The sequence below is a fragment of the Bos taurus genome, chromosome 15 (assembly GCF_002263795.3).
Source record: "Bos taurus isolate L1 Dominette 01449 registration number 42190680 breed Hereford chromosome 15, ARS-UCD2.0, whole genome shotgun sequence".
Lineage (NCBI taxonomy): Eukaryota > Metazoa > Chordata > Mammalia > Artiodactyla > Bovidae > Bos > Bos taurus.
The window spans coordinates 32,100,065-32,127,666 of record NC_037342.1 but is presented as its reverse complement, the minus strand read 5'-3'; the positions used below and the strand labels follow the sequence as shown (position 1 = coordinate 32,127,666).

Sequence of the window (27,602 nt, the reverse complement as noted above, 5' to 3'; positions counted from 1 at the left end):
CTCCCTAAGGTTGGGGAAGCTTTGCATCAGAAAGCTTGTCCCCCAGTCTCTCCCTCCAGCTGGTTCAGAAACATCTCGGAGCCACAGTGGGGCTGGCCGGCTCCCAAAGGATGCCTCACTAACCTCTGTATCCTCTCTTCCTAGAACAACTGGCTTCTCATGGATATTCAACAAATGTTTATGCAATTGATCTAAAATGATGCCTAACAGAAATATGTTCAATTTCTGTCCAGCGTGAACCTGAACTCCTGACAGTCACATTCTCACCAGGTTGCACACATCTGGGGGCCCCCCGCCATGCACATCTGCATTCCAGGGATTGTCATTTACCATAGAACACCACAGAACTGCCCCAGACCCCCAGGGGTTTGTAAGACTGTTATGTCACCCCACCTCTTCCAGTTTTATTAACCAGGAAAAAAATTAAGCAGCGCTGGAACACTAAGTGTGCATGACCTATTTATCGAACAATCTAACATTTACTAAGTGCCTGCTAGCCTGCGTAGAATAGAAATCCTCATCTACAAAGACCGTGTTAATGAGTTGAGGAATTCAGGCATATGATGAAAAGGTAACTAACAAATGGAGGCAGTATGTGCTGAATGCCAAATCAACAAGACGGCTGCCAATAAACGCCATGAGACTCGAAGGAGGGAGCGAAGGCTTCAGCTGGGGACACCAGACTTGGAAGGATCTGAAACCCTAGACCAGCAACAGAAGTCCAGTTGAGTCAGAAGGAGCCTCCACTCACGTGGTTTCAAGATCTGAACTAATTACAATAGGATTTTCTGCTTCTCTTCTGATGACCTGATAGCTCAGAAGTCAAAAGCAGAGCAGCAGGAGAAGCAAGGGAAAAAACAAAACTCTGTGAGCAACATACAAATGCCAGGTGGCTGCACTACACAGGTTTTGGCCCAGCTCTGGCTGATATTTGGGACACACGCACCTGTCAATAGGAGGCCTGAACATATTCTCAATTTGCAAACGCGTTATTTGAACCACACCTACAGACACCTCCAAATGAGCTGGGCAAACAAAGGAACACTAGAGAGCCCATCTCCCACATGTCTACGACCCCAGAGTCATTGTTCAATGTCGGCGGAGGGCCCTGTGATCTCCTGGCAGCAGGTCTCATTTCCGGATCATGTTTTGCTGCAGCTAGCTAGCAATGACTCTGCGTCCCCTGAGCACATATGCACCGACAGATGGTGTAAGAGGACCAGAATCACGTTAACTGCTTCAGAAAAGCTAGTTTGGAATGCAAATATAGTCTGGAGGAGAGTTAAACAGGGAAAATCAGGAAGTGTGTCTCTGCAGTCTGACTGCCACACACAGAATGAAATGTATTCCCAGGCGGTCAAACTACCACGGAAGTCCCCTACCATACTCCTCCCAGGGTGTCCTGGATGTCACACTGTATTTATGTATCTTAGTGGATGGACTCCCTGCAAGTGGAGGAAAACATCCCATTTCTCTTTAGACACACGTCACCCAGCACTATCAGTGCTTGAGAAATGTGTGAGATGGGAATTAATAAATTAGTGGATAAGGGACTTCCCTGGCGGTCCAGTGATTAAGACTCCATGCTCCCGATGCAGGAGGCATGGGTTTGATCCCTGGTCAGGGAACTAAGATCTTGCATGCCACATGGCATGCCAAAAGGAAAAAAAAAAACACATGCTACAGAAAAATTAATGGATAAATAAATGATGACATGAAGGCGGGAAGCAGGTGCCCTCTGACTGTCCTCCTCTTTACAAACATCAATCTGAACGTGGACACAGCATGCTGCGTACAAAGAGGGCTTCTTCTGACTGCTGGCTCTCAGGCAGCCTCTGACCAGAGCTGCACAGACTAGAGAGCAGCTGAGTGAACGGCAGAATGCCAGGACTTTGGTTCTCCCTGTTTCTTGGAGGCCAGGCTGCTCAGCACAAGTCCAACTACCCACAAGGGAAAGAAACCAGCTGTTAAGATCTCTTTTTTAAAACCACCCACCTCTCTGTCTTGCTGCTGGTCCTGTTTCTAAAAGGAGTAAAGGAAAAGAAGGCTCTCTTCCTTGCATTAAATGAGATGATTATAGAAGCCCTTTCCTCATCCTCCAGCAATCTGTCTCGTGAATTCAGCCCCATAACAAGAAGTGAGAGCTAGTCTGCCCCAGCCTAATGTTGACAAAATTAACCTTTGTCACAACTTGGACAAAAGTAATGAAAGAACTGGTCCTGATAACATCAAATTCAAGAAGGCAGAAATTACTAACTCTTGACATTTTTGCTTTTCAGAGGAATGTACAGCAAAGAATACAGAATGTAATTTAAAGACCTGAATGCTAGTCTTGCCTGTTACGAACAAAGTGGTACTTTGAGCAAGGTACTTTCTGAGCCTCTGTTTTCTCATCTATAAAATGAAGCCATTAACCCCAAATGTCCTTTGCAGGTCCATCTGTAAAAACCCCAGAACCAAAGGTTATCATAGTAAAAGTCACCTGTTTATCAAATAACATGCATTCCTGAAATTATTACTCATGTACTATTATTATTATTACTCATTCTATGAATAACTGTGTCACACACAAAGCTAAGAAAAACAAACTGAAGAGCCTCCAGTTAATTTTTTAGTCATTATTTATATTTTATAATATAGAGTTGCACTTTTTCAAATCAATAAAATTATTTCTTTCGTTCCTCTCTGAGATAGGAAAGGCAGATTTTCTTTATAAACAAGAAAAAGTTTAAATAATTTCCTTAGTCACACATTATGCGGTCAATAACCTAGTAAAACAAATAATCCACTTATAATCACAGAGTTAAATTTCTGGAAGAACAGTATAATGTTAAAAAGCTTCATCAAAAAATCCAGAAATTAATCATACTAAGTGAAGTAATTGACTATGCCAAAGCCTTTGACTGTGTGGATCACAATAAACTGTGAAAAATTCTGAAAGAGATGGGAATACCAGACCACCTGACCTGCCTCTTGAGAAACCTGTATGCAGGTCAGGAAGCAACAGTTAAACCTGCACATGGAACAACAGACTGGTTCCAAATAGGAAAAGGAGTTCGTCAAGGCTGTATATTGTCACCCTGCTTATTTAACTTCTATGCAGAGTACATCATGAGAAACACTGGGCTGGAAGCACAAGCTGGAATCAAGATTGCCAAGAGAAGTATCAATAACCTCAGATATGGAGATGACACCACCCTTATGGCAGAAAGTGAAGAGGAACTCAAAAGCCTCTTGATGAAAGTGAAAGAGGAGAGTGGAAAAGTTGACCTAAAGCTCAACATTCGGAAAACTAAGATCATGGCATCTGGTCCCATCACTATAGATGGGGAAACAGTGTCAGACTTTATTTTTGGGGGCTCCAAAATCACTACAGATGGTGACTGCAGCCATGAAATTAAAAAACACTCCTTGGAAGGAAGGTTATGACCAACCTAGATAGCATATTTAAAAGCAGAGACATTACTTTGCCAACAAAGGTCTGTCTAGTCAAGGCTATGGTTTTTCCAGTGGTCATGTATGGATGTGAGAGTTGGACTGTGAAGAAAGCTGAGTGCCGAAGAATTGATGCTTTTGAACTGTGGTGTTGGAGAAGACTCTTGAGAGTCCCTTGGACTGCAAGGAGATCCAACCGGTCCATTCTAAAGGAGATCAGTCCTGGGTGTTCTTTGGAAGGACTGATGCTAAAGCTGAAACTCCAGTACTCTGGCCACCTCATGCGAAGAGTTGACTCATTGGAAAAGACCCTGATGCCGGGAGGAATTGGGGGCAGGAGGAGAAGGGGACAACAGAGGATGAGATGGCTGGATGGAGTCACTGACTCGATGGACGTGAGTTTAAGTGAACTCTGGGAGTTGGTGATGGACAGGGAGGCCTGACGTGCTGTGATTCATGGGGTCACAAAGAGTCAGACACGACTGAGTGACTGAACTGAACTAAAATAAGCCAAAGAGAGAGAGATAAATATTGTATGATATCACTTATACCTAGAATCTAAAAATGATACCAATGAACTTATTTACAAGACAGAAACCGACTCACAGACACAGAAAACAAATTTATAGTTCCCAAAGCAGGAGAAGGGATAAATTAGGACTTTGGGATTAAAATACACACACTACTTTGCATAAAATAAACAACAAGGACCTACGGCATAGCACAGGCAACTACATAGTAAGTCCCCTACATACAAACCTTCAAGTAGTGAACTTTCAAAGATGTGAAAATGCACGTGGTTCCAGCAAGGAACCAGAACCTGAGCCATCAACGTCAAGCATGAATGAAATTGCGGCTTGCCCTCCGTCTCCTATTGCTGATGATCCTTCAGCTCCACCATCTCCCACCTCCTCTCCCTCCTCCAGTCGGTAACTCTTCTTGCCTGCTCACTCGATGCCAGCCCCTGTATGACAGCTGTTGTGCTGTACTATTGTACTTTTCAAGGTACTAAACTGTAAGACTTAAAATGTTTTCTTCATTTTTGTGTTTGCTTTTTATGTATTATTTGTAGGAAAAGTGTTATAGACCTATTACAATACAGTGCTATATAGACGATTGTGTTAGTTAGGTATACTGAGGCTAACTTTGCTGGACTTAGGAACAAATTGCTCTCAGAATGTGCAACTTATTCATATGTAGGGGCCTTACTGTACTATTTTATAATAACCTACAATGGAAGAGAATATAAAAAAGAATTTATATAGATTTATATATACGTATACATGTATAACTGACCACTCTGCTGTACACCTGAAACTAACACAACACTGTAAATCAATCAACTGTATTTCAATAACATTTTTTTAAGGCTCCATGGAGACACTTACTTCAGCTCGTTGGTTTCCATGCCCTGGGCAATGGCCATGATGATGCCGCCATGGTCCCCCCACGTGTAGTAGTGAGGTCCGGGCAGAGCCTGAAGAGAGAGACAGACAGTCAGTGCTCATGCCACTGCCAGGGAGGTGGCCAGGAAGAAACAGTGCACACCTTGCACACATGCACAGGCACACACAGCAGGGATGTCCCCACCTGGGTACAAATTCCCATTCCCAGAGCACTTCACAGCCATTATCTCACCTGCTCCACACAGCCCCAGGGAGGAACAGAGCAAGTACTCACATCCCAATTTTTAAATTTCATTTATATATACCCAGCTGCACTGGGTCTCCGTTGTTGCACGTGGGCTTTCTCTAGTTGTGGTGAGTGGTGGGGCCACTCTCTAGTTGTGGTGGGTGGGCTTCTCACTGGGGTGGCATGTGGGCTCAACAGCTGTGGTGCACAGGCTTAAGTTGCCCCAAGGCATATGGAATCTTCCCAGACCAGGGATTGAACCTGGGTCCCCTGCATTGGACGGTGGATTCTTAACCAGCAGACCATGAGAGAAGTCCCCAATTTTTTTTTGCCAAATGAAAAAACTGGAGTTTCTACTAAAAGTGGCAGACTGTAAACTGCAAAGGTAGGAATCAAACTCAAATCTCTGACTGTCACCAAGCTGTGATTAAAAATAACCAACTAGGGACTTCTCTGATGGTCCAGTGGTTAAGGATCTGCCTTCCAATGCAAAGGACACAGGTTTGATCCCTGATCAGGGAACTAAGATCCTACATGCTGAGGGGCAACTAAGCCCGTGCACCACAACTACTGAGCCTGCACACTCTAGAGCCTGGGCACCTCAATGAGACCCAGCACAGCACCCCCAGAACAAACCATTAACCAACTGGAATTCGGGTTCTATTGTGACAGAATAAGCCCACTACAGCCCATCTTTCCTACTAATTACAAATAAAAACCTTTGGACAAAACACAAAAAGATAGCTACCTGAGGATGCTGAAAAGTAAACAAACTCAGGCAGCTTGTGAAGGGGACTAAAAACCTGGAGAAGCTACCCAAATGACTGAGGTTTCCTGGTACACCTTTGCCCCAAGGGAATGCCCCAACCTAGGATACTGCAAGCCCAGGCAGGTGGCTAAAGTTTTATAGAAATTTTCTGCTTAAGTAGACAAGAAAATAAGCTCCTGCAATTTTCCTACAGAAAAATGTAGATGGAATCCCAGAGAGGGGAGTTTGAGGAAGTAAACCTTCTAATTCTGTATATAGACTCAGACAGATTTCAGCTTGACGCCTAAGCTGTACGTGTGTGGAACAGACCCACACCAGCACAGAGAAGACTCAGCACCTGAATCGAGGTTTCCACAGAATGCAAGACAGAACTTACAGTCTGCACTGAACAGGTTCATTGCATGCTAAAACAAAAACTGCCACATCCTCCAGAAGACTTCACGTCGTGTCCCGGATACAATCCAAAACTCGCTCAACATACATACAGATCAGGAAAATGTCTCCAATCCTCCAGGGAAAAGACAATCAATGGGTGCCAAGCTCAAGATAATCCAAAGATTGGAATTACCAAATGCTATAAAACACTTATAACTGTGTTTCAGAATGTAAAGGAAAACAAACCTGAAATGAGCAAAAGACAAGAATTCTTCCCAGAGAAGTGGAAACTACTTTAAAAAAAAAAAAAAAAAGGAAAGAATTCTAGAACAGGAAAATAAAATGTTTGAAATAGGAAAGTCACGATGGGCTCAGTGACAGAATAGAAATGACAAAGGAATTCGTGAATTTAAACATGAATATACAGGAGTAAAAATGATCTATTCTAAAGAATGTGCAGAATAAAAGACTTAAAAGAGAAAAGCCCCAGAGACTTGTGGGACAAAAGGTCTAACAGGTATAACTGGAGGCCAAGAGGAACAGGAGAAAGGAACTGAAGCAGAAAAAATATTTGAAAAAAATAACGGCCGAAAATTTCCCAAATTTGATGAAAGAGATAAATTTTATAGATTCAATATAAGTGTCCCCCAAAACACTAAGCACAAAGAAAATTATACCTAGAAACATCATAACAAAACTGCTGAAAACCAAAGATAAGAAAACAATATCAAAGTATCTTAAGAAAAACGACATGATACATACACGAAAATGATAACCAATGAGTATAGATCTCACATCAGAAGACAGTACGTCTTCAAAGCACAGAGGCACCTCGGAGATACTGTAGGTCCAGTTCCAGACCACCACAGAGACACAAACCACCGTGAAGCAAATCACATAGCTTTTTGGTTTCTCAGTGCTTATTAAAGTCATGTTTGCACTAAACTACAGTCTAGAAAGTGTACAATAGCATTACGTATAAATAAAACAGTACATACTTTAGTTTTAAAATGTTTTATTGCTCAATGGAGTAGAACAGAAAGCCTTAAATTAGACTCACACATATGTGGCCAATTGATTTTCAAACAGGCACCAAGGCAATTCAGTGGAGGAAAGAAAAGTCTTTCCAACAGGGCATACTAGACCAACTGAATGTCTATAAGGAAAAATGAGTATCAACCCTTCTCTCATACCAGATACACAAATTAACTCAAAATAGATCATAAACCAAAACCCTAAAACTATAAAACCTGCAAAAGAATAAATAAGGGAGAATCTCTGCAACTGTGGAAAGGACAAACATCTCTCAGAACAACAAAGAGCATAAAACACTGAAGAAAAGAACTGATAAATTAGACTTCATCAAAAGTAAAAACATCTACTCTTCAAAAGACACCATGAAGAAAATTTTAAAAAAACAAGCCACAGGCTGAGAAAATATTTATAACACACATAAAAAGACTTAAATCCAGAATATGTTTTTTTCAGAAAAACCTCTTACAGCTCAATAAGACAACCTATTTTTTTAAAACAGGTAAAATATCTGAACAGACACTTCAAAAAATATTTTTAAATGGCCAATGAGCACATGAAAAGAAGTTCAACATCATTAGTCAAAGAAATGCCAATTAAAACTACAATGAGATATCAAATGCACTTATTAAAATGTGTAAAATTTAAAATGCTGACCTTATCAAGTGTTGGCAAGCATCTGAAGCAATCAGAACTCACACACTGCTGGTGGAAATGTGAAATGGCACATCCACTTTGGAATACAATTTGACATTTTAAAACAATTTAGTAATTCCTTTAAAAGTTAGACATATACTAATTAGGTTGCCCACTCTTTCCTTCCTGCAATATCTACCCATGAGAAATTAAATATATATAAATATATATTAAATATATATAATATATAAATTATATATATATATGTATATATTTATATACATATATATATGTATACAATTATACATTTAATTTAAAAAACATGTAATTAAATGTTTGTAACAACTACATTGTAATCAGTAGAAACAAGAACATCCATCAACTGACAAATAGATAAAGAAATTGTGGAATATCCCCACAATGGGATACTAATCAACAATGAAAAAGGAAAGAACCGCTGATGAATGAAACAACATGAAAGAACCTCAAAATCCTCACAATGAGAGCTAGCAGCCAGGCCAAAAGACCGCACAGTGTATGAGTCCATTTATACAGAATTCCAGAAAATGTTAATAATCTGGAGGGATGAGGGTAGAGAGAGGGATGAATCACAAAAGAGACAAGATACTTTGGTGGGGCGATGAAGGGGTCTTAATTGTGGTGTGTTGGTGACGACGGAGTGAGGGTGATCAATTCTGGTCAGATTATATACTTCAAATATGTGCAGTTTATTGTACCTCTATATGCCTCAATAAAGTTATTGTTGTTGTTTTTTAAGGACCTCTATGAATCTGAGGATTTGCCCACTTAATTAGTAGTATGAACAGAAGGGAAACAAGAATTCTAGTCATCAGTTTTCTAGGCAGCATCTGTCAACTGCATCCCATTTCTTCTTCGCAGGCCACCATCGATCCCCTTCACACAGTAGAGACTGTCCCTCTTAAGAGAAGGCTGCCCATGGGGACTCAGATGCCCCCTCACACAGACCCTCTCAATTTTTTCATCCCCTCGTTAGTTTTCTGCTAGTTCCAAAACTATGGTCTCCTGTGGGATGGCCACCTCTTGGCAGGCGGGGAGTGTGCCCGGCGGGAGGCACTGACAGCTGCGCCCACATCAGCCAGATGACCCCACTTCCCTGCAGGAGGAACAAGACACCGCTTTCTCCCCAGAAGGAAATCGCTTGCAGATGTTCAAATTCCAGATTACACCAACATCAGAAGGTACAAACCAACCACAAGCCTATCTGCAGAGGAAAGAACACCCAATTTCAAAAGGAATGTCCGGCTCCAGGGAAGAGGAAAACCACTGCTTAATCGTTCCCATGGGGGCGGGACAAGGATGCCCCCAAAATTCCAAATTGTTCACACGGTTTTTTACTACTCTGGACTTAACAGTCTCCTTCATCCAAATACAAAATTATGTTCTCTACCATGCTGTTGAGCTGTATCTCTGTCTCTCTTTCTCTCTCTTTCTCTCACTCTCTCTCTCTCACACACACACACACACACACACACACACACACACACACGATGTCTGGGTCCTACATCTCTCAGCTGGAGGAATGGTGAGCCCTACCCCAAATGAGGTAAGGTACGTGACAGGCCTCTGTAAACTGCAAAGACACAAATAAATGTTGGGTATGACTACTGCTTCACGTAAGGAGCATTTCTCTATGAAAGTGCACAAGTCGCATTCCCAGGAAGGGCACCGTGAGGATGGGAGCTGCCTGCTGGCTCTGCTGACAACCCCTCAGCCTTCCTGAGGTCACGCCCGGCTGGCAGGAGATCTGGAGGGTTCTACCCCAGCAGCTCCCCGCACGCACAGCAGAGCATCACTGACAGCGGCACCTACAGAACAAGACCAGATGCCTGTATCCCTGGTGAGGGAAAAAACACTTCTTTGTTTTACAAGTTTGGAAATTCTCTAATGTCCAAGGCTGAATTAGCATTTGGGGACTAGAGTACTAGCCCTTCAGAACCGGTATAATCGATTGCTGAGGATCCAAGTTTAGTCATACGAACATTAGGCAGACACAGCTTCCCTCCACAGCACAGAATGTGCCATAGCACAGGATGAGACGAAGGACCCAGTGATGGGGGGACGGGCTTGACTCAAACCTTCAATAGCACGCAAAGAAAAGTAAGTAACGAGGTTCAGACAGGACACCACCACATTACAATTTGCTGATGGATTCAGCAGACCCTTCCGGAGCACCCGGTGTCCATAATGGATGCTGCTAGTCCCAGGAGTAAAGAAGTGACAAAACAGACACCACTTTATCCTCATGGAACTTGTCATCTTGGAATGTTTACACAAATTCACAGTTGTTTTTTTAAGTCTGTTTTTGATTCAAAGTAACATTTTTAGCAAAATCACAAGCCCACATTATGGAGTGTGATAACAAATCTGTGCAGCTGACCGTGTGTGGCTCCTGGTATCTCTCTGAATTTCATAACCACACTTGGCTTTGTGGGCCCCCCCCCATAGGCCATGTGTGTCCCTGACACATTCTCACACTAACAAGAACAGGGGTGCGGGATGAGGGAGCTGACCTCTCGCCACCGGGCTCCAGCACTGCTGGAGATATATACGTTCGTCTTGCTTGCCAGGTTCTTCCCCACCGAACCTAAAATGCAAGAAGAGCAATTATTCCTAAGGTCAAGAATACATCAGTTTATCACCTGGCCCAACCAGAACTGCTGAGTCCTCTAGCAACCAGGACATCTCAGGACCACGAACAGACAGGGCTGCCCTAGGTGGCAGGGGTCCCTGTGTATGCAGCTGCACGTAAGCCAGCAGCTAAACCCATCAGTGACGACAGGCAAAGCCAACTCACCGGTGGCGATGATGAGCCCGGGCGCTGACTCCTTGGATAGGATGGGCATCCGCCGAAGCTGGAGGCTCAGCAGCTGGCTGAGCCGCTGGGCCAGGTGGAGGGAGCAGCCCTGGGAGAGCTGCAACACAAGTTCAGCTGCTGTCATCACGTGATATGCCCCCCAGTCTCCCTCTAAAGGCCGAGGCTTCCTGTGCCCATGCTGCAGTTGGCACAAAGCAAGGGGACTTGGCCCAAAGGAGACCAGAGCCACAGCCAGGCTGCCCCCACCCTCGCCCCAGATGGATATGATCATCTGAACCATGTAAACGCCACTTATGGGAGACAAGAGAAAGATACTAAGGAAAAAAAACCCTTCTGAGACTCTCAGAGAACAGCAGTTAGAAATCAGAGCTATATATAAACAGGTAATCTCAGTTCAGTTCAGTCGCTCAGTCGTGTCCAACTCTTTGCGGCCCCATGGACTGCAGCACACCAGGCCTCCCTGTCCATATCAACCTACAAGGAACTACTGTATAGCACGGAGAACTATACTCAGTGCCAAAAAGGGAAAAGAATCTAAAAGATATATACAGGTATATATCTATGTATGTATGTATGACTGAATCACTTTGCTGTATGCCTGAAACTAACACAACATTGTAAATCAACTATAATTCAATGAAACTTTTGAAAGAAAGAAGTCAGTGCCAACTTAAGTAGATGTGAAAGCTATCCCCCTCTCAGTGTTACCCAGCATTTCTCTCACATCACTCAGAGAAATGAAATGATTTCATGGTACTTATTTTCTAAGTCACTGGAGATGCATTTCAAATATGATTTAAGCAAGTCAGTCAGAAGGAAAACCAAGACTCAAAAGTCAGAAAGTCTTACTGATACACTTCCAGATGTACAACATATGAGAGATAAACACCAAAAGATCCACATGAAATGTTTTTAAGCAGTCTGCATTTGTACAGAAAGTCTTCAGGTGTCCTCTGCGAGACTTGAAGTTCTTCCAACTGGCCTCCAGTACTTATGTTCAAATTTCAATAGCTCTGCAAACAAGGTCTTTTGCTATAGGATCAGGTCATGCCCAGGGACGGGGAAGCCTGGTGGGCTGCCGTCTAGGGGGTCGCACAGAGTCGGACACGACTGAAGCGACTTAGCAGCAGGTCACGCCCAATTCTCCAGCTAGAAACTGACTGTCAAATGTTACTTAGCCTTGTCTAAGGAAATGGCAACCCACTCCAGTGTTCTTGCCTGGAGAATCCCAGGGACGGGGTAGCCTGGTGGGCTGCCGTCTATGGGGTCGCACAGAGTTGGACACGACTGAAGCGACTTAGCAGCAGCAGCAACAGAAGCAGCAGTATTCTAGATAGGGTATCTCTAGTTGTGCTTTTTTTCCAGGTCAAAACTGACATGATTTGCTAGATATACTTACTTTTATAACAAAAGGATTTCTCTAACGACTATCTGTCTTAAAATAACGAGGGGGGACCTTTCCCGGTGGTCCGGTGTTTAACACTCTGAACTTCCAATGCAGGGGGCACACATTTGATTCCTGGTCAGGGAACTAGATCCCACATGTCACAACTGAGACTTAGCACAGACAAAAAAATAAATTTTTCTAAAAGAAAAAGAAAATACAAGAGTAGGGCATCATATAAAGCCAGGGATCACGGTCACTGACTTCTTTCCAGGAAAAAGGAAGCAGCTGCTTAGGTGAATGGGAACCCTAAATGAGGCCAAATAACACATTTGAGGATTGTGAGCTTTTTAGATGGACCCACAGGTAAGGAAAATGGTAGAATCCTAAATTATATTCAGGAAAGAATTTTATAAGACATTCCTCAGAAATAATAACGTATGGCATAGGTTCCAAACACAACCAGTGTCTCAGTAAATTATTTTTATAACAGCCTCAGATCAGAAGAAATACTAATATTTGTTTTTCACCACAGTTAAATCCATACAACCCAATAAGTACATGTCCTAATAATTTAGCAGCAGCAGTTTGAAATAATACTGTATGTGTTTATATTTAAGCTGAAAAAAAACATAAAACTTTTATTTCATCCTTGCTGCTGCTGCTAAGTAGCTTCAGTCGTGTCTGACCCTGTGCGACCCCATAGACAGCAGCCCACCAGGCTCCCCCGTCCCTGGGATTCTCAAGGCAAGAACACTGGAGTGGGTTGCCATTTCCTTCTCCAATGCATGAAAGTGAAGAGTGAAAGTGAAGTCACTCAGTCGTGTATTTCATCCTTACATAACCACAATTACTTAATAATAGGATGTAAACACCTGTTGGGCACTGCACAGCTTCTCAAACTTCAGAATCTAAGCAGATACCACTACTACCATTTCCTAAACCAGATAGATTTTCTTACTTGCTTTGTACCATGTAAACTGCCAAGCAAGAGTCCAGCTTCACAAAGATATATCATCCAAAGACATATAGCATGAGCTAATGTTGAAACTATGAACTAACCCAAGAGAGTAAATCCACATGGTGACCAACAGACGTCAAGTACCCTTCAAAAATTTAAAATACCCCATGGTGCCCCTGTGAGTTCATTACAGCACCCCAAGATAACTCGGTGCAGAGTTTCAGAACAGTAAGAGTAGAACTACAGTTATAAGTGTTTTTTAAAACAATCCAAACAAGAGCGTAGCATCTATACCTCACAATTGATTTTCTCTCCATATTCGGTGAAGGCTGGGGCCTGAAGGAACTCCCAGGTCCCGCCTTTGTCAAAGGTGATAACAGATCTCATGTTCTCCTCATTCATGGAGCCACTGATGAGAGTAGCAATGTAGACCCCTTGTAACCCCTCCACTCGGTGGAAGTCAGCAAATGGTTCATTGGCAAAATACCTACAATAAGAGAAAATAAACAGTGTTATTTGCTAGGGATATTTTTATTTTAAATAACAAAATTTAACCATTTTTTAAGATTTTTTTTTATGTGGACAATTTTTAAAGTCTTAGTTGACTCTGTTACAACATTACTTCTGCTTTATGTTTTAGCTTCTTGGCCGCAAGCCATGTAGGATCTCAGCTCCCCAACCAGAGACTGAAAACTGCACCTTCCCTGCACTAGAAGGCGAAGTCTCAACCCCTGGACCACCAAGAAGTCCGCACAAAATTTAACCATTTTAAAGAAGATTCACTGGCATTAAGTATCTTCCTAATGTTAGGCAACCATCATCACTATGTAGTCCCAGAACATTTCTATCATCCCAAAGGGAAACCCTATACCCCCGGTAGGCACACCCCACTTTTCCTTCCCATTCCAGATGCTGGCAACCACTGATCAGCTTTCTGTCTCTATTTGTTGCTGCTATTCAGTCGCTAAGTCGAGTACAATTCTTTGTGACCCCATGGACTGCAGCATGCCAGGCTTCCCTGTCCTTCACTGTCTCCCGAGTTTGCTCAGACTCATGTCCATTGAGTCAGTGATGCCATCCAGCCGTCTCATCCTCCGTCGTCCCCTTCTCCTCCCACCTTCAATCTTTCCCAGCATCAGGGTCTTTTCCAATGAGGCAGCTCTTTGCATCAGGTGGCCAAAATATTGGAGCTTCAGCATCAGTCCTTCCAAAGAATATTCAGGACTGATTTCCTTTAGGATAGACTGGTTTGATCTCTCTGCAGTCCAAGGGACTCTCAAGAGTCTTCTCCAGCACCACAGCTCGAAAGCATGAATTCTTCACCACTCAGCCTTCTTTATGGTCCAACTCTCACATCCGTACACAACTACTGGAAAAACCATAGCTTGGGCTTGCCTATTCTGGATATTTCATATAAATGTAATTATATAATATATGACCTTTTGTATCTGGTTACCTTCCCTTACTATAATGTTTTCAAGGTTCATCCATGTTGTATCGGTACTGTATTCCTTCCTGTGGCTGAATAAACTGCCTTTTTTTTTTTTTTTTAACTTTGAAGGCCAAGATGCTCATCTGATCAATCACTCCTCACATGGGGTTCAGAATGATAAATATAACACAGAAAAGTTGATGTGAGAGTTACATTTATTTCTCCACTAACGATATTGACCTCAAATCCTCCAGTGAGCCTGGATAAACAGGAAACAATAAACCAAACTTACCAGATTCTAAGTACAGTACTGGCCTGTTCACAACAGCCAAGACATGGAAGCAACCTGAATGTCCATCCACAGATGGATGGATAGAGAAGATGTGGTGCATATCCACAATGGAATGCTACTCAGCCATGAAAAAGGAATGAAATCATGTCATCTGCAGCCACATGGATGGACCCAGAGATGGCCATAAGAGAAGTAAGTCAGAAAGAGAATGACAAATACCACTTGCATGTGGAATCTTAAATATGACACAAACAAACCTATCTAGGAAATAAAAACAGACTCACAGACATGGAAAACAGACCTGTGGCTACGGACAGGGATGAGATAGGGAAGGACTGAGAGTTCGGGGTTGGCAGATGCAAACTATTTTATTATAGGCTGGATAAACAACAAAGGTCTTACTGTATAGCACAGGGAACTATATTCAATATACTGCGAGAAACTATAATGGAAAAGAATATGTGTGTGTGCGTTTGTGTGCATGTGTGTATAAAAAACGAATCACTCTGTCACACAGAAAAAATTAACACAACACTGTAAATCAACTAGACTTCAATTAAAAAAAAAAAATTACAGTGTAGTGCTGGGGCTTACAATTTAACCCAGTCTATAAGGCAATGGCAACCCACTCCAGTACTCTTGCCTGGAGAATCCCATGGGCGGAGGAGCCTGATAGGCTGCAGTTCATGGGGTCGCACAGAGTTGAACACGACTGATGCGACTTAGCAGCAGTAGCAGCAGCACAGAAATATAGCTAAGGGGTTACATTGTCCAGATACTTACAACTAATTAGCCAACACCCTGATCAGACAGAAGTCCATAGGATTTGTCAGGGAACAGAGCAGAAGCCTTCCCAAAGACACAGTACATCCAACAAGGATGGCTCTGGAAACCTTGAGGTTATGCTTATTAACAGGGAAACAAGAGACAAAGACCTCACTGGCCTTAACTGCTATGTTAGTTAAGGAAGTTCCAGATCCTGCAACAGTAGTTCCCTGAGCAGTAGTTTTGCACTAATATGGTACACGTTCTAAGGACTCACCCCCAAGAAAGGGTAGCCACAGTTCACACGTGGCTTTTAAAACTGGAAGCATGTCCTTTATTTGGGAGAGTTCTGAGCCACCGGGCTTTATTAATTAAAAACAAACAAACAGAAATGCACTTTCCTGTCATCTGTCATATAAATCTGAAGCAGGAAGACTGTTTCGCCAGTTCAGACAGAAAGATACCCACAGAAGTGGCAGAGCCACCCCGCCTGAGACAGAGCAAGGTCCCCCAGAAGACACTGGCGCTGAGACCAAATGTTCTGACACGTGGTTCCCTCAGTTCCGGTTTAGTTGGTTTTCAGTTGCTTCCGTAGGAAGAAGCCCAGGTCTGTTACCCACCTTGCCCTCTATTCACACGACTCTCCTGCTTGTGATCCTACTATTGTGAGGGTCACCACAGGCTTCTTCCAATGTATCTGGGAGGTCTGAGTTTTTCTCCTCTCGAGGAGCCCTGTTTCTTTCCTCAGTCTTTCTCCTGGCATTTTATCTTTTCAATCCAAGCAGAAGCCTGTCCCCCGTACCTCCACGCTCCTCCGGGCCCCGGTCCATCCTGTCATCTCTCCTTCTAACACCTTGCACCCTGCAACCACCTGACTCACCCAAGCATCTCTCCGCAAGAGTCCATATTCTTCCATTTTCTCTCACTGGCTCTCACCACTTGCTTTTTCCTCTCGCCAGGCAGCTCACCAGGTCCCTCCCAGCCACCTTCAGCCCAGAACCCAGCAGTCCTCCTCAAAATGCCCTGCAGGCAAGCCACTTCCGTCCACTCCACGTCTGTCCCTCCATCTAGACAGTGCCTCCCCTCGGCACCTCTCACCGAGGTCAGGGCCACCCCTGGGAAGAATTCCTCCTCCAGGTCTCTAAGTAATGGGACCCAGGTCCTTGGCACCCACTTCCCCACTAGGCACAAAGAATAGCTTGTTTTATTTGCTTTTCCTTTCTAAGTTAAGCCAGCCTGCCCACATAAACTGCTCACTCACACTTCTCCCGTGTCATCACGTTGAGATGGAGATGCAGATGACAAAGGTCATTTAAGTGAGCACATCTCCAGTCTCAAGATAAAAATCTGAAGAAAGAAATGAGAAAGTCAAAGAGGAAATAAGTCTATGAATCTTGATGTAAATCTATTTTCAATTTCATAACTGGACTACACGCTCAGGCGGGGCGGGGCGGGAAATGCCGTAACTTCATAAAGGGCCATTTGCGTGCTGGCGTTATGGACATTCCCACCCCGCAGAGAGCCACACTCTGCAGCTCTGGGCTCCCCTTCCCATCTCCATCCTGAAGAGCTGACAAATGCAGAAGTTGAGGGAACTTTGACCAAGCTGTGACCTATTGGCCCCATAGCCAGAGTCTCTTAAAGGTGAAAAAGAATCAGCAAGAGGCCAGAGAGAGAGTGGTTCATGATTTTAATTACAAGTCAGGCGACTATCCAGATGTTCAAGCTGGATTTAGAAAACGCAGAGGAACCAGAGATCAAATTGCCAACATCCAACTGAAAGAGCAAGAGAGTTCCAGAAAAACATCTATTTCTGCTTTATTGACTATGCCAAAGCCTTTGACTGTGTGGATCACAAGAAACTGTGGAAAATTCTGAAAGAGATGGGAATACCAGACCACCTGACCTGCCTCTTGAGAAATCTGTATACAGGTCAGGAAGCAACAGTTAGAACTGGACATGGAACAACAGACTGGTTCCAAATAGGAAAAGGAGTACATCAAGGCTGTATATTGCCACCCTGCTTAACTTAGATGCAGAGTACATCATGAGAAATGTTGGGCTGGAGGAAGCACAAGCTAGAATCAAGATTGCCAGGACAAATATCAATAACCTCAGAAATGCAGATGACACGACCCTAATGGCAAAAAGTGAAGAGGAACTAAAGAGCCTCTTGATGAAAGTGAAAGAAGAGAGTGAAAAAGTTGTCTTAAAACTCAACATTCAGAAAACTAAGATCATGGCATCTGGTCCCGTAACTTCATGGCAAATAGATGGGGAAACAATAGAAACAGTGACAGACTTTATTTTGGGGGGCTCCAAAATCACTGCAGATGGTGACTGCAGCCATGAAATTAACAGATGCTTGCTCCTTGGAAGAAAAGTTATGACCAACCTAGATAGCATATTAAAAAGCAGAGACATTACTTTGCCAAAAAAGGTCTGTCTAATCAAAGCTATAGGTTTTACAGTAGTCATGTATGGATGTTGAGAGTTGGACTATAAAGAAAGCTGAGCATTGAAGAACTGATGCTTTTGAACTGTGGCGTTGAAGAAGACTCTTGAGAGTCCCTTGGACTGCAAGGAGATCCAACGAGTCCATCCTAAAGGAGATCAGTCCTGGATGTTCATTGGAAGGACTGATGCTGAAACTGAAGCTCCAATACTTTGGCCACCTGATGTGAAGAACTGACTCACTGGAAAAGATCCCGATGCTGGGAAAGATTGAAGGCAAGAGGAGAAGGGGACGACAGAGGATGAGATGGTTAGATGGCATCACCGACTCAATGGACATGAGTTTGAGTAATTCTGGGAGTTGGTGATGGACAGGGAAGCCTGGCATGCTGCAGTCCATGGGGTTGCAAAGTCAGACACGACTGAGTGACTGAACTGAACTGAAGGCGACTATTGGCTCACTGCTACAAAGGAATGACGTACTGACACCTGTTGCTGCTGCTGCTGCTGCTAAGTCGCTTCAGTCATGTCCGACTCTGTGCGACCCCATAGACGGAAGCCCACCAGGCCCCACCGTCCCTGGGATTCTCCAGGCAAGAACACTGGAGTGGGTTGCCATTTCCTCCTCCAATGCATGAAAGTAAAAAGTGAAAGTGAAGTCTGCCAGTCGTGTCTGACTCCCAGCGACCCCATGGACTGCAGCCTACCAGGCTCCTCCATCCATGGGATTTGCCAGGCAAGAGTACTGGAGTGGGTTGCCATTGCCTTCTCCAACTGACACCTGTTACACATGGATAAAATCTGAAAACATTACCCAAAGTGAACTAGACACAAAGGTCAGGTGTTACGGTATGATTCTATTTATATGAAATAGCCAGAAAAGGCAAATTCATAGAGACATAAAGTAGCCTGGTGACTACCAGGGGCTTAGGGGAGAGAAATTACTGAACAGTTAAGTGATTTTCTTTGGGAAAAATGTAAATGTTTGGGAATTAGGTAAGGCTGGTGGTTGTGCAACACTGTAAATGTGCTATATGCCACTGAGTTGTTTACTTTAAAACGGATAAGTTTATGTTATGAGAATTTCACTTCAATAAATCATTAAAAATAAAACAAAGCCACTGGGAGCCAGCCTGAGGAGGAGTGACGGACCAAACCAGAACAACCTGAGGATGAGTCACGGCAGGGGTGGTTTATAACACATTACAAGACACTGAATAATAAATAACCTCTGAGTCTATGCTGGGAAACAAAGATAAGAAGTAAAAGATGACAGCACCTCCAAAGGAGAAGAAATAGGGTGTGGAAAAGTGTACCAGAGCACATAGAAAGTTCTTGACTTGGTATCTAATAGGCATCCTCAGATGGGAACTCGCCCAGCCCTCCCGGACAGTCTGAAACCATCACTGTGCCAGCTGCTCCAGCCAAGCAGTGGTGGGTCCCTGACTTCCCCTCCTTCTCTCAAACCCCATGTCCAATCCATCAGCCAAATGCATCAGCAAATGGGTCAAAGCGAAAGTGACAGTCGCTCCTATGCGACCATATGGACTGTAGCCCTCCAGGCTCCTCTGCCCACGGAAATCTCCAGGCAAGAATACTAGAGTGGGTAGCCATTCCCTCCTCCAGGGGAATCTTTCCAACCCAGGGATTGAACCCACAACTCCTGCATTACAGGCGGGTCTTTTACCGTCTGAGCCATCAGGAAGCCTCTGACCATTTCCATCATCTCCACTGCTACCGCTCCAGGTCCCGCCAACCTCAACCACTGGCCCGGATTTCGGCAGTGATCTCACAGCTGGACCCCCCAGTTTGCAAGTCTGCTGTCTAATTTCCACACAGCATCTAGCATGGCTTCTTTAAAATATAAGTCACATGAATATCCACTGAAAATAATCTATAACACTGCCCATTTATGTTTTATGCACTTTTCTTTACATAATGCAATTCACATTTTTTTAAAATGGTGTCCAAAAAATGTAACAGGTTAAATCAAGTGATATCCAGCTTCTGGTCAAAACCCTCCATTATGCTTAAGAGAAGAAAAAAGATCTTGCTATGCCCTTGAGGGCCCTGTACAATCTAAACCCTGCTTTCTTGGTTCCTGTGTCTTAGGGATGCTCTCTCCCGTCCATCAGCTGGTTGATCCACCCTGGCCTCCACACTGCTCTTAAACCACTCAAGTCCCACCCCAGAGCCCCTGTACCTACTGTTCCTCCACCTGCAAAGTTCCTCCCCAGGTTATGTGCCCAGCTCCCACTCCTGTGTAACTCAGGCACCTGCTCAAACATCAGCCTCCTAGAACAGCGTTCCATGACCGGCTCATATAAAGCATATGCCCTGGTAACCCTCTGTCCTCTTATCTCACTTTATTTTTCTTCTCCACACTCAGCATTATCGGCAGAGTACGTATTTGTCTCTATTTTGTCTTCCCACAATTAGAACAAGAGCTCCATGGATCAGGGAGCTTGTGTCAAGTTTTCCTTGCTGGATACACAATACAGCATGGCTGTACATGCAAAGCCACCAGGCAGTGAACAGCAGCATCCTTGCTGAATGAACCGGCAACTTGAAGAGGGAGAGCGGGCAGCAAGAACGTGCCCTCTGACCTGAGGTTCACGGCGCTGGAGCTAGACCTCACTGCAGACCAGCCAGTTCCGCCAGCTGGCTCTTCCCAAGAGCAGAGAGCAGTCTTAGTCACAATGAGACGCACACAAGAATGGTCTGTCACAGACAAACGAGAGTAAGTGACCTCGCGCCACTGATGGATCACAGTGCCACCCACATGGCATGGCATCCACCCCTTCCCAGTCCTGGACTCCTCCATGGCCCTGAGAACACAGTTACAGCAGGACCACTCCAGGCATGTGACGTACTGATAAAGGACTTTTCCACAGATACCACAAAACAATACCTTGCAATTACTGGGGGATGGTGGTGGGGAGGATAATGATGTTAATTAACCAGAGTCACGTGGAGGAAGGGCCTTGTAGACACACACGCCAGCTGGCCCAGAGGTGGTGGTGACGTTTTGCCAGTGCTCTTTCCTACTGGGTCTGAGACCACAAAACCAGGTAACTGAATGAAGGAACCCCAAAGGAGTGGCTGACACGGTGGCAGTGATCCTAAGGGTCGCCCAGTGCAGCGGTGCTCAGCCTCTGCACCACATAAACATGTGCGCACCTCCCTGGTGGTCCAGTGGTTAATGCAGGGGACACAGGTTCGATCCCTGGTCTGGGACGATCCCACGTGCCTCGGGGCAATTAAGCCCGTTCACCACAACTACTGAGCGTGTGCTCTAGAGCCGGTGCTTCAAAACAAGAGAAAGCCACTGCAGCAAGTAGTCCGTGCACTGCAACTAGAGAGGAGCCCCCACTCTCCACAACTGGAGAAAGCCCACCGGCGGCAACGAAGACCCAGTGCAGACAAAACCGAATTAGTTAAAGTTGTCTTAAAAATTAAAAAAGATCCTCAAGTGCCTGGCATACCTCAAACCAGATAAAAAAAGTAATGCCTGGGAAGGTGGACCAGTAATCACTGGGGCTTCTGAAACCACCCCCAGGGGAGTCCAAATGTTCAGGGGATGTTGAAAACCACCCAATGAGAGGTCGTGCCGGGTAAGAAAGCAGGAAGCAGCCCCGCCCACCGGTCTCCTTACCTCACCAAGGTGTCACTGCCTGCCCCCGCTGGGCTGTAATAGAGCACGTTCTCCAAGGACAGTGAGAACTTCAGCCCCTCTGCCTCCGAGATATACAGGTTGGTGCGGTTGTTACTGTGACTGACACACACAAACACCTGGTCCTCGGAGGCGTCCGCGATGTAATATTCCTTTGGCATCAAAAAATTAAAAAGACACAAGTCAAAAAAAACACATATGCCCTGTGGAAGGTCCCTTTGCACACGCAAGCAAGGGCTTCTCAGTGTCCCAGGGAAGAGGGCAGTCTTGGAGCCCACGAGAGCCTCCTGGTCTTGGGAAAGAAGCTTGGCTGACTCTCTTTAGAGACCCTAAGGCTGTTCTGTGGCTAAAGCAGACCCCTTATCGGCAGATGGGGCACAAAATAAGAACAGGCTTTGAACTCCAAAAATGACCTAGAAATCACTTTTAACGTAATGATGTCTCCCTATCGTTACTACAAAGCATAATGCAAATTAATGTGCATTTCCTTCCCTCTCATTTCCTCTAAGATGACCACAGGAAGGCAGAGCCCAGAGAAAGCAAAGAACTGACAAACGTGTTCTCCATCACATACTCCTCTGAGCTACTAATCCTCCATCACACCAGGCCCTGGCATCAAGGCCTTCAAATGCCACCTCCTCCCCATGGTCACTTCTCCGATGACCCAGCTCACACTGACCTTTCCTATGGTTCTCTATGTCTTAACACAGGCTGCACAGTCAAGCCTTTGACTGTACATGGTTTCTTTCTCTGCTCTGTTCTCGGACTCTCCAACCCATCTGTTTCTAAAAGGGTGAGACTCCAATTCTGTCCCCTTATGGAACCTCGCCATCTGTGAGCAACACAGCAGGTACTTAATGAATAACTGCTGCTGTCCCTACCCTCCCATTCCTTCAGCACAGGCACACTGAGCCCATTGACTCTGGCTCCAAACCTCTCTGCCAATCCTTCTCCACTTCAAGCAAATTAAGGCTCCCATTCAGCTCCACTTCAAAAAGTGAAGAGGGGAAAAAACAGACCAAGATGCCCAAAAGCATAGAGACTAATCTAGAAAGTGACTCCAGGGAGCCTCCATCAAATATCCTCCCCCCATCACCCTCCCCCTGACCTCTGCCTGAGGACACCAGCACTCCCCCGCCCTCCACCGCAGACCCCACTCACATTAATAGGATGTCTTGTGACAAACTGGGCTGCTCGCATGGGCTTCCGGCCAAAGGAGACCCAGAGCTGGACAGAGGATGGTTGTGGACTGCCGAAGAGATGCTGCCAAGGAAGAGGAGGAGAAAAATATCAACTGTACCATATGATAATCATTCAGAACAAGTGTAAAAGGAAACAGGAAAGTCAGATCCCTCTGATTCTACTAAAAACACTAAAGAGTGTTACCACAAATGCACATTTTGCAATGTTTGCCGTCACTGGGCAGCCTGGGCTGTACCACTATATCCTAGATACCTGGTCTGCAATAGATACAGACACTTCAGGCACTACATGAAGAGAAAGGACAAAGTATGAAGGAAGAACTTGAGCTTGGGGAGGGGGCAGGGGCTGCCAAAGCTTAAGCAGAGAGCGAAAGGGAGAGGGCTGTGTGATGAGGCTGGAGAGACAAGCTGGGCAGAACATACAGCCCCCAAACCACCAGAGGGTGAGGTCCGCCACACACCTGATATGCATACAAAACACATCCTCTTCCCCTTTCTACTATTTCTAGGTCGCAAGGATCCCCGAGTCATAGGGCTTTAATTTTTACCAACAGTTGAAGGAATTGTCACTGATTCTATTTTTCAGTCTTTTAATCCTTCTCATTGATTAGGGTCTCTTGCTACAATATATTTTCTTTGGTAGAGACAGAGTACTCCATGGGATGCCGACCACGCACGTGACGCTGGTTACACTGTGTTTCAGGGATATTAATCACAGCTGGGAGCTTGCTCATGTGTGTAAAAGCGCTAGATTCAGAGTTAGCGCTCAATTTCTCTATGTTCCAATTTCTGTGTGCTTAGTCGCTCAGTCGTGTCCGACTCTTTGCGATCCCATGGACTGCAGCCCGCCAGGCTCTGCTGTCCGTGGGGATTCTCTAGGCAAGAAAATAGGAGTGGGTTGCCATTCCCTGCTCCAGAGGATCTTCCCAACCCAGGGATCAAACCCACGTCTCCCACATTTCAGGTGGATTTTTTACCATCTAAGCCACCAGGGAAGCCTAGGTTCCAGTGTATCCCTCTATAAATTGAGAAGCTGATTTGAATGAGGACTTTGGGTACGGGTTTAAATGATCCAGGAACTCCATAAATATATATGCAAATTTTGCATGTGGATGCACTCACTCACTGTGCTGGGAGGATACAGACATTTCAGAAGTTTCTCAAAAGGGCCAGTGATCCAAAAGAGAATAAGAAACACTGCAAAGGCTCTACGTGTCTCTTTCCAGTTCTACAAGTCTGTGACCAGAAACTTGAAGGCCAATATTGCACGTCTAGGAGAACAGACAGGGAGGCCCATCCTCGTGTGGACATCTTCATGGGCATGGCTATCATCCGACCTGAATGTCAGGATCCCCAGCCAGAAATGGTGAGTTTGGCTTCACTTATCCTTGACTATGTTGCTACTGTTTATTACAGATTTTTAACTCCTACAGAGTATAGAAGATTTCAAGTTTCCCTTTTTTTTTTGATGTCATGTTTCCTTGACTATAATATGACAACTGCTAAATACTCCATGCCCATGGATGTCTAACAAATTTTGTGAAGAGCAAGCTGATGAAGGTGAAGTTGTTTTCTATTCACCTGAGCAGCTGAATGTACACACACACACACACACACACACACTTTTTCCAAGCCACCACTGAACACTGGTTAAAAGTAGTTTGTTTTAAAGAAGCCAGGCCGAGAAGTACATTAGACTGCCTTCCCAAAATGGCACCCTGAAAACTGCATAATAGCCTGTCCTCAGTATGGGGCTATAGAAACGATGGATTGATTAAAAACACAAAATGCATCACCTGAGTGAGAGAGTTCCAAAAATTGCTATGTATAAATTCCAAAAGCCCTCCTTAAGTCAATAAAGTTTTATAGCTATGTATCAAGGTCAGATGATTTAAGCCACCCTATATAAATCCTTAGAATATATATAAATAAACAGAAGCAGAAGATAGTAAGAAGAGGCGGCAAGAATACACAGAAGAACTGTACAAAAAAGATCTTCACAACCCAGATAATCATGAAGATGTGATCATTCACACTCACCTAGAGCCGGACATCCTGTGAAGTCAGGGGGGCCTTAGGAAGCATCACTATGAACAAAGCTAGTGGAAGTGACGGAATTCCAGTTGAGCTGTTTCAAATCCTAAAAGATGATGCTGTGAAAGTGCTGAACTCAATATGTCAGCAAATTTGGAAAACTCAGCAATGGCCACAGGCCTGGAAAAGGTCAGTTTTCATTCCAATCCCAAAGAAAGGCAATGCCAAAGAATGCTCAAACTACCACACAATTGCACTCATCTCACACACTACTAGAATAGTGGTCAAAATTCTCCAAGCCAGGCTTCAGCAATACATGAACCGTGAACTTCCAGATGTTCAAGTTGGCTTTAAAAAAGGCAGAGGAGCCAGAGATCAAATTGCCAAAATCCACTGGATCATCGAAAAAGCAAGAGAGTTCCAGAAAAACATCTATTTCTGCTTTATTGACTATGCCAAAGCCTTTGACTGGATCACAATAAACTGTGGAAAATTCTGAAAGAGATGGGAATACCAGACCACCTGACCTGCCTCTTGAGAAATCTGTATGCAGGTCAGGAAGCAACAGTTAGAACTGGACATGGAACAACAGACTGGTTCCAAATAGGAAAAGGAGTACGTCAAGGCTGTATATTGTCACCCTGCTTATTTAACTTCTATGCAGAGTACATCATGAGAAACGCTGGGCTGGATGAAGCACAAGCTGGAATCAAGATTGCCAGGAGAAATATCAATAACCTCAGATATGCAGATGACACCACCCTTATGGCAGAAAGTGAAGAGGAACTAAAGAGCCTCTTGATGAAAGTGAAAGAGGAGAGTAAAAAAGTTGGCTTAAAGCTCAACATTCAGAAAATGAAGATCATGGCATCTGGTCCCATCACTTCATGGCAAAGAGATGGGGAAACAGTGGAAACAGTGGCTGACTTTATTTTGGGGGGCTCCAAAATCACTGCAGATGGTGATTGCAGCCATGAAATTAAAAGACGCTTACTGCTTAGAAGGAAAGTTATGACCAACCTAGATAGCATATTCAAAAGCAGAGACATTACTTTGCCAACAAAGGTCCCATCTAGTCAAGGCTATGGTCTTTCCAGTAGTCATGTATGGATGTGAGAGTTGGACTGTGAAGAAAGCTGAGCACCAAAGAACTGATGCTTTTGAACTGTGGTGTTGGAGAAGATTCTTGAGAGTCCCTTGGACTGCAAGGAGATCCAACCAGTCCATCCTAAAGGAAATAAATCCTGAATATTCATTGGAAGGACTGATGCTGAAGCTGAAACTCCAATATCTTGGCAACCTGATGCGGAGAGCTGACTCATTTGAGAAGACCCTGATGCTGGGAAAGATTGAGGGCAGGAGGAGAAGGAGATGACAGAGGATGAGATGGTTGGATGGCATCACCAACACAATGGACATGGGTTTGGGTGGACTCCGGGAGTTGGTGATGGACAGGGAGGCCTGGCATGCTGCGGTTCATGGGGTCGCAAAGACTTGGACATGGCTGAGTGACTGAACTGGAACTAGAACTAGACACGGATATCAGTGAAACATTTTTTTATGCTTTATGTTTTTTCACTACTTCCTACTGCAGTTATACCTGAGAAAGGAGCCATTTCTCTCAGTGACACTCAAGCCCATCATTAGCTTTTGTTTGTTCGTTTCTTGGGTTTGTTTTGTTTGGCTGTGCCACACAGCATGCAGGATCTTAGTTCCCCCGCCAGGGATCAAACCCATGGCCCCTGCATTGGGAGCACAAAGTCTTAACCACTGGACCAACAGGGAAGTCCAAGCCCATCACCAGTTATATGTTCTTAAAGATGATTGCTGGGAGACCTGAGAAGTGAGAATAGATAGCAAGATATAAATGCAAGAGTACTAAGGTCATGAAAAACCTCTAAATACATCCATCCCACTTTATTCTGAGAGAAGTATTCCTAAGTCTGGATAGTTAGGTTCACTTCTAAAGCATTTGTAGGCAAGTTAGTGTAATATTTTACCACCACCAAGAAAAGTGTTAACAATAAAACTATGACACACTATTAACTGTAAGATGTATTTCTTCAACCATTGTCGATGCTGAATTTCTCTTTATCGTTATTATAGGAGTAAGAGACTGTATGCTCACGAAAAATCCAACAGTACAGACAGGTATAAGGTAAAATGCAGATCCATTTCTTCTCATAAGATGCTCCGTGCCACCACCCGTGAGCATATTTACACAGTGACAGACGTTGTGCCACTCACCACAACATCCACCAGCCCTTTCCTCCTTAGCAAACCCTGACAACACCCAAATAAAAGCCGAAGGCTCTCTTTCTTTTGGACAACTCTGTGTGGTCGCGTTACTAAGGACCAGTCAATGAGACATGAACAGACTATTGTGCTGGGTTTCAAGGAAAGCTGTTGAAAGGGACTGAACCAGCTGGGAGGGTCCTATTGCAGCCTTTCTATCTGTCCTCATTCTTCCCGACTCCAACAGACTCGAAGCCTAGTGTAAATGTCAGGGACCATGAGGGAGAGTGTGGAAATTATTCCTTTGGATGGTCAAATAGCAAGATAGAGGCTTGGGGACTTCCCCAGTGGTCCAGTGGTCAGGCCTATGCTCTTCCAATGCAGGGGACACAAGTTCAATTCCTGGTCAGGGAAATGCCACATGGGCGGCCAAA

At 44.4% G+C, this 27,602-nt stretch overlaps 1 protein-coding gene across 2 annotated transcripts in view; it reads right to left on the bottom strand.

Moving 5' to 3' along the window:
• SORL1 (sortilin related receptor 1) overlaps positions 1-27,602 on the bottom strand; it is a 169,617-nt gene that overhangs the window by 92,361 nt on the left and 49,654 nt on the right. For both annotated transcript variants that reach the window (NM_001192757.2, XM_059874783.1), the window contains exons 7-12: positions 22,859-22,960; positions 21,680-21,849; positions 13,376-13,568; positions 10,716-10,833; positions 10,432-10,505; positions 4,824-4,912 (exon numbers count right to left, since the gene is read on the bottom strand). In NM_001192757.2, coding sequence (NP_001179686.2) covers positions 4,824-4,912; positions 10,432-10,505; positions 10,716-10,833; positions 13,376-13,568; positions 21,680-21,849; positions 22,859-22,960 — 746 coding nt within the window. The remainder of the gene's footprint in view (positions 1-4,823; positions 4,913-10,431; positions 10,506-10,715; positions 10,834-13,375; positions 13,569-21,679; positions 21,850-22,858; positions 22,961-27,602) is intronic.